The sequence below is a fragment of the Propithecus coquereli genome, unplaced genomic scaffold (assembly GCF_000956105.1).
Source record: "Propithecus coquereli isolate 6110/MARCELLA unplaced genomic scaffold, Pcoq_1.0 Scaffold142, whole genome shotgun sequence".
NCBI classification, from domain to species: domain Eukaryota; kingdom Metazoa; phylum Chordata; class Mammalia; order Primates; family Indriidae; genus Propithecus; species Propithecus coquereli.
The window spans coordinates 4,453,533-4,461,185 of record NW_012138525.1 but is presented as its reverse complement, the minus strand read 5'-3'; the positions used below and the strand labels follow the sequence as shown (position 1 = coordinate 4,461,185).

At 49.4% G+C, this 7,653-nt stretch overlaps 1 protein-coding gene across 1 annotated transcript in view; it reads right to left on the bottom strand.

Annotated features, from left to right (window-relative positions):
- Nucleotides 1–7,653, bottom strand: part of WDR34 (WD repeat domain 34) — a 17,369-nt gene that overhangs the window by 5,728 nt on the left and 3,988 nt on the right. Inside the window, exon 2 of the mRNA XM_012639714.1 lies at nt 3,538–3,786. Within this exon, the coding sequence (XP_012495168.1) occupies nt 3,538–3,621 (84 nt within the window). The 5' untranslated portion in view covers nt 3,622–3,786. The remainder of the gene's footprint in view (nt 1–3,537; nt 3,787–7,653) is intronic.

Sequence of the window (7,653 nt, the reverse complement as noted above, 5' to 3'; positions counted from 1 at the left end):
TTTAAAAATATAAAGATGACACTATAAAGGGGCCCAAGGGAACTGGGACATGCTGAGCTGTCCTATACCTTCCCTGTGGGTGTCTGTGTTTGCCAAGACAAGGTACAGCAAAAAAGGGTGAATTTACTGTATGTAAAACACATCTTGACAAACCCAACCAAAGCAAAAAGTTTAAGGATGAAACATGTCACCTAAAAAGGACACGTGTAGCAAGCTGACAACACAGAATGAGCTTTGCTTCTGACTGTAAGATTGCCCACAGCAACTCCCAGCACTGGACGCTTCCCATGTGTGGAAAACCACAGGGAGGAAGGACACACAAGAGAGTATACGGTTCTGGTGGAAGGCCCGCGGGGGATTTCTTTCTTATCCCTAACATCTGAGCGTTTGGCAATGTCATACATTGTTTTTAGAATTTTTTTTTTTTTTACAGGATTAAACTTTATTTAAGGCCCAAGCCGGCCCCCAAGTCCCCTCAGAAGATCTTCAACGACTCCAGCTGCACATCCCCGCCCACCTTCACCAGGCGCACGCGTGGCGGCCGCATCTGGTGGCATCCAGTGGCAGAAATGGTGGAATGGCGCGTCCCCGACCACGGTCTGCAGGGCAAGGGGAGGGAAGTAGGTCTTCGGAAGCCTACGCTGCGTGGCCCCGGAGAAGTCACTTAATTCTGCTGGGCCTCATTGGGAAAATGGGGCGGGTTTTAATTATAACGTCTTTTCGCAAATTCAAATGAGATTACTGTCTGGCACAAAAACGTGCTTTGTTAGTGCTGCAGGTGGATGGTAGAATTATTATTTTGTCCATTGCCCACTATCGGAGAGCAGCCTTACAGACTTAACTCACTTAAGGTCTGGGTGGTGGCTGGTCTGCACCGGACCTTCCGCGAGCACCGCCACCCTTAGGGCACAGTTTTTAGAATTTTTAAATTATTGTTTTTAATTAAGAGCACCATCCCAGCCTTTCTAAGACTACTACAGCAGCACCAAGGACAACAGGGAGATGTCAAGGCCACCGCCTTGACAGTAGGAGGAGAGACAGAAAAACCCCAACAGAGCCACAATGATTCCACTGCGGCGAAATAAACAGCAACTGGCTCATGAGAAGAACAGTCCAGGTGTGGTGGCTCACGCCTAAAATCCTAGCACCCTGGGAGGCCGAGGCAGGAGGATCACTTGAACTCAGGAGTTCAAGACCAGCCTGGGCAAGAGCGATACCCTGTCTCTACTAAAAATAGTAAAAATTAGCTGGGTGTGGTAGCATGCGCCTATAGTCCCAACTATTCAGGAGGCCAAGGTGGGAGGATTGCTTGAGCCCAGGAGTTTGAGGTTGCTGTGAGCGAGGCTGGTGCCACAGCACTCTAGCCCAGGCGACAAAGTGAGCCTCTGTCTCAAAAAGAAAAAAAGAAGAACAAAGCCACAGAGAAGGAGACTCGCTGCAGTGCTGTCGTCTCACAGCTAAGTGTGAAAACACTCCTCTGCCCGACAGCGGGGACTGGCTGAGAAACCCAGGGGCTATCAGGGCCCTGGCTCGCCACATGGCTGCTCAAAGGCGTGAGGCCCAAACTTGCACCTTGTTCACAAGTTCTAGAGGACAAATTTCTAAAGGTTAAGTTGCTACCTGGACTGTGCTGCCATCAGACATTGGATGGCAAGTCCCACAGTGGGACACAGCGCAGCTGCTGGAAAGGCCAGGCGCTGCTACAGGAATTGCTGTGAGAAGCTCTGCTAAGTGAGAAAGGCCACAAGCAACATGCACGGTGCTTTCCATTTTTGTTTCACACGTTCTTAATGACAACAGTAGTGACAGTCGTGCTAGGTGCCGCTCTAGCACAGGAAAAATTCCGAAGGCCTGTGAACTCAAGTGTTAACTTCCACCGTCTGCACATGCTATGTTATGTATTTCTCTACTCACTGGCTTTACTATAATGAGCATGTATTGCTTTTGTAATCAGAAAAAAATAAATATTTTTAAAAAGGGGGCAAGTGATATACACATGGACCAAACGAATCCACAGAAACATGGAGAAGCCCTGACAATAAAGAACAAATGTTCACCTCTGCGTGTCACTTCACGTGGGGCACAAGCAGCGGCAGGGAGAGAAAGAGGCAACGTGTTGAGATATTAATGTTAATTACGTTCCTCTCCTTGTGTCCTGCTCAAAAAGACACACAAAATGACTCCACACTTTGGTGTGGCCTGGCAACTAGTTTTCAGAGCAATTTTGATGATTTCTCTCAAATAAATCAATGCTTATCCACCAATTATTTGGTGAGATCAGGGTAACTGTGTCCCCCTGGAAATAGATCAGCAGGAAGGCACAAAAAAAGGAAGAGATAAGAAAAGGGCTTGTGACTTCTGAATACACAGTTATCTCAGTTCCTAAGGGAAGAAAACATTGAATCAAACAGTAATAATAAGGCTGGGTACAGTGGCTCATGCCTGTAATCCTAATACTTTGGGAAGCCAAGGCAGGAGGATCACTTGAGGCCAGGAGTTTGAGACCAGCCTGAGCAAGGGTGAGACTCTGTCTCTACCAAAAATAAAAAAAAAATTAGCCAGGTGTGGTGGCGCACCTGTAGTCCCAGCCACTCAGCAGGCTGAGGCAGGAGGATCGCTTGAGCCCAGGAGTCTGAAGTTACAGTGAGCTATGATGATGCCACTGCAGTCTAGCCAGGGCAACAGAGTGAGACTCTGTCTCAAAAAATAATAATAAAATAATAACAATGTTTACATCAGAACTCAAAAGGCTCAGCAGTCTGAGGAACTTGGCAAGCAGTTGTCCATGGGCAACGTGCTGGGGTAGATGAGGTGAACTTAGGCCCCGAGTGGAGGAAAAACCAAGAAGCACTCACTTATTTAAAGGCTCCATGATCTCGAAGCCTAGGCTGTCTGTCCAGCGAGACATCTAAGTTTACAGGGTGATGACTCTGAACTAGGCCTCGAGCGCAGAACGACTTGGAGATGCTGACATCACTAGAGCGTGGTAGTGAGACCAGAGAGACCAGGGTTCTAGGCCAGTTTGTACCTGCGTGACCGTGAGCAAGTCACTTAGCTTCTCTGAGCCCCATCCATAAAGTGGAGATCGTAATAGCACCGTCTCACACGGTCGTTCTGAGGAGTGAATGAGATCCCACAGGAGACGTCCTTAGAACAGGGCCTGGCCCAGAGACGGCCCTCAACCGCTAGTACATGGCGGGCACGGATGTCAGGCAGCCCAGGCTCCACCTGCCTCTGTGCTACCACCTCGGCTTGACTCTGGACAAGTGACTGCAACTCGGGGTGTCCGTTTCCCTAACTGTAAAATGGAGAGAACGACGGCACCTACTTCACCGACAGGAGTAAAAAGCTCAAGGACTTATTCTTATAGAACTTAGCTCAGCACCTGGCAGGAAGTAAGAGCTTGGTGAAAGCCAGCTGTTACGATCGCCGGTGCTACTGTTCTTGGGGTGGAGCAAAACGAGGCCTAGAAGTGGGGCAGAGGCTCGAGGAGAGGTGGAGGGGCCGGCGCCCCCACCACACCAGCCCGTTCCCTACCGTCTGCTGCTGCTCCGTCCAGTTCACCTCGAAGCCGTCAAACGCGTGGCTCTGCCAATTCTTGTTCAGCTCTCGGATGACCATGGCCTCCACACGCCGAAGAAAGGCCGCCAGGCGGGCAGTGTCGAGCCGGGATGGAGGCAGCGTGCTGACCGGCACGGGGGCCTCTGTCTGCACCTGAGCATCTGCATGACTCCGGGCCTGGGCGGATGCTTCAGCGGTGGCAATGCCGGCCGTCTGGCAACTTTTCTGGGGTGGAGATCGAAACTAGTGTGACCACTCAGCTGGACTCCCAGTACCACCTGCCCAGCGCACCCCCGCCCCACTGCACAACCCACTCCTGCTGCTGTGGGTCCCAGGCTAGCAGGCCTCTGTCCACTGGGTCTGCCCAGAGGTTGTTCCCTCCTCTTGTAACCAGCCTGTCTTCCTCAGCAGGAGCCCGCTCTGTGAGGTTTGGGTTGGCGATGACCCCTCAAGCCCCCTATGTCCCAATGAGGGGGTTGCATGACCTCCAGCTAGCCAGTCAGAATACTGTATCCCTCCCCAGCCACAGTGACTGGTTCAGGGGTGGCCATGTGACCCAAACAGGCCAGTGAGAGCCTATACCAGGACTTTTGGCTGAACTATTCAGAGGGGACGCAAAAGTGCTGTTCCTGGACATACCGACAGCTATCAGAATCATGCTGGCTTAAGCTGGGCACAGTGGCACTTGCCTGTAATGCCAGCTACTCAGGAGGCTGAAACAGGAGAATCGTTTGAGGCCAGAAGTTCAAGACCAGCCAGGGCAGCATAACAAGACCCCATCTCTATACAAAATTTAAAAATTAGCCAGGCATGCTAGTGTACGCCTTTAGTCCCAGCTACTAGGGAGGCTGAGGCAGGAAGATCACTTGAGCCCAGAAGTTTGAGATTATAGTGAGCTACGATGACATCAGTGCACTCTAGCCTGGATAACGGGAAGACTCTGTCTCTTAAGAAAAAAAAAGGTACTTATTGAGCATCTACTTGCCAGGCATGGTCTGGGTTCTCAGGATAGGATATAGCAGAAAAGGAAATGTGCAAGATCCCTGCAGCCTTGGCACTTACGCATGGGTGGGGGAAGACAAAGAAAAACCCACCAAATACACGTGGTGCTCAGCACGAGCAGAGGTGCAGAAAGGAAGGGACAGCTAGAGAGGCTGTCTGGATGGGACAGCAAAGGGGGCCTCTCAGGGCGATGGCATCTGAGCTGAGATGTGAAGGACATGAAGGACCTGGCCAAATGCAGAACTGTGGGAAAGTGCCATAGGTCGGGTAGGGGCACCAGGACAAACCCTATGGTGGAAAAGATCCACGTGCTCAGAGACTACACTAGGCAATGTGCCCCGTGGGGGAGGGGAGGGGAGCATACTGGGAGGCAGGACAGAGAGCAGGATTTCCCTCTAGGCACAGGCCACAGGACAGCCTTCAGCAGGGCCAGGATGTCATACCACGACAGGCCACTCTGGCTGCTCATCACTACGAGTGGACTCTGCGGAGCAGAGGTGGGGAGACATGGGCGCCACCACGATGTTAGGAAGGTAGTGTGAAAAGGACATGATGGCCTAGACATCATGGAAAGCAAGGCATCCCAGTGGCTCCAGGAATACTCCCTGAGAACAGGTAGATGGCGTGTCCCTGGATGCGAGGGCAAATTCAGGGAGAAGAGAACATGGGGTAGTTCTGTTGAGCCTGGTTTAGACAGAGATGCCTCTCACACACCTATGTGGAGGCACCGAGTATTCCAAGAGAGGTCACAAGGCTTTGGAAGTGCTTGCTTTGGCAGTACATATACTAAAATTGGAATGATACAGAGAAGATTAGCATGGCCCCCGAGGAAAGGATGACACTTTAAAAAAAAAAAAAAAAACAAGGCTCTGCAAAACTTCCCAGCAGAGATGTGACCTGAACCACAGGACAGCAGGCGACTGCCTAGGGAGCATGCACATTGAAGAATGAATGAACGGGCACGGGGATCGGAAAGTATACACTCCGAGCCAAAATGTTAGGAGACTGTACGTGAATCTCAAACTTCGTGGAAGCCACATGACGATAACAGTGCCACTTGTTAACTATAAGGCACCGTTTCAAGAGCTTTACCTCCATCATCTCATTCATCCTCACAACCACCCTGTGAAGTAAAATCTATTTTTAAATTACTCATGTTGGCACTGAGGCACAGAGAAGTAACTCATTCAAGGTCACATAGCAAAGAGGTGACTGCAATGGAACTTGAACCCAGGAAGTCTGCCTCTTTTTATTTTTCACAGAGATAGGATCTCACTATGTTGCCCAGGCTGGTCACACAGTCAGTCTGACTCTTGACACTAAATTGTCTGACCTTAAGACAGTAAATTACCTTCCCGCCCTGTTATCCTTCCCAAACATTCTAAAATCCCGGCCACCACAAGCATACCTCGTTTTATCGTGCTGCACTTTATTGCACTTCACAGATACGGCGACTTTTTACAAACTGAAGGTCTGTGACAACCCTGCATTAAGCAAATCAATCGGTGCCATTTTCCAACAGAATGTGCTCATTTCATGTCTCTGTGTCACATTTTGGTAATTCTCACAATATTTCAAATTTTTCATTACTATTATACCTGTTACAGTGATTTGTGATAAGTGATCTTTGATGTTACTATTATAATTGTTTTGGGGGACCAGGAATCATGCTCATATAAGATGGTGAATTTAATTGATAAATGTCATGTGTGTCCTATCTGCTGCCCTCACCAGCCATTCCCTGGTCTCCTCGGGCCTCTCTATTTCCTGAGACAACAACACTGAAATTAGGCCAATTGGTAACCCTCCAATGGCCTCTAAGTGGTCAGGTAAAAGGAAGAATCACACATCTCTCGCTTTAAATCAAAAGCTAGAAGTGGGCCGGGCGCGGTGGCTCACGCCTGTCCTAGCACTCTCAGAGGCCGAGGCGGGCGGATTGTTTGAGCTCCGGAGTTCGAGACCAGCCTAAGCAAGAGCAAGACCCCGTCTCTACCAAAAAATAGAAAGAAATTATCTGGACAACTAAAAATATATAGAAAAAATTAGCCGGGCATGGTGGTACATGCCTGTAGTCCTAGCTACTCGGGAGGCTGAGGCAGCAGGATCGCCTGAGCCCAGGAGTTTGAGGCTGCTGTGAGCTAGGCTGACGCCAGGGCACTCACTCTAGCCCGGGCAACAGAGTGAGACTCTGTCTCAAAAAAAAAAAAAAGCTAGAAGTGATGACACGTACTAAGGAAGGCATGTTTAAGGCTGAGGCAGGCCAAAAGCCAGGCCTCTTACATGCTTGCACCAGTTAGCCAAGTTGTGCATGCAAGGGAAAAGTTTTGGAAAGAAATTAAAAGTGCTACTCCAAGCCAGGAACAGTGGCACAGACGTATAGCCCCAGCTACTTGGGATGCTAAGGCTGGAGGATGCTTGAGCCCAGTTCAACCTCGTTTCTACTAAAAATTAAAAAAATAAAAATAAAGTGCTACTCCAGTGAACACACCGAAGGATAAGAAAGTGAAACAGCCTTAGTGCTGATATGGACAAAGTTTCAGTGGTGTGGATAGAAGATCAAACCAGCCACAACATTTCCTGAAGTCAAAGCCTAATCCAAAGCAAGGCCCTAACTCTCTTCAATTCTATGAAGGCTGAGAGAGGTGAGAAAGCTCAGAAGGAAACTCTGAAGCTAGCAGAGGTCGGTTCATGAAGTTTAAGGAAAAAAGGCATCACCGTAACTTAAAGGTACAAGGTGAAGCAGCAAGTGCTGATGGAGAAGCCGCAACAAGTTATCCAGAAGATCTACCTAATAACGCTGATGAAGGTGGTCACACTTAACAATAGATTTTCAATGTAGACAAAACCGGCTGCAAGGCCAGGTGTGGTGGTTTATGCCTGTAATCTTGGGACTCTGCGAGGTCGAGGTGGGAGGATTCCTTGAGCTGAGGAGTTAGAGACTAGCCTGAGCAAAAGCAAGACCCAGTCTCTATTAAAAATAGAAAAATTAGCCGGGCATGGGGGTGTGCACCTGCAGCCACTTGGGAGGCTGAGGCAGGAGGATAACTGGAGCCCAAGAGTCTGAGGTTGCAGTGAGCTATGATGATGATG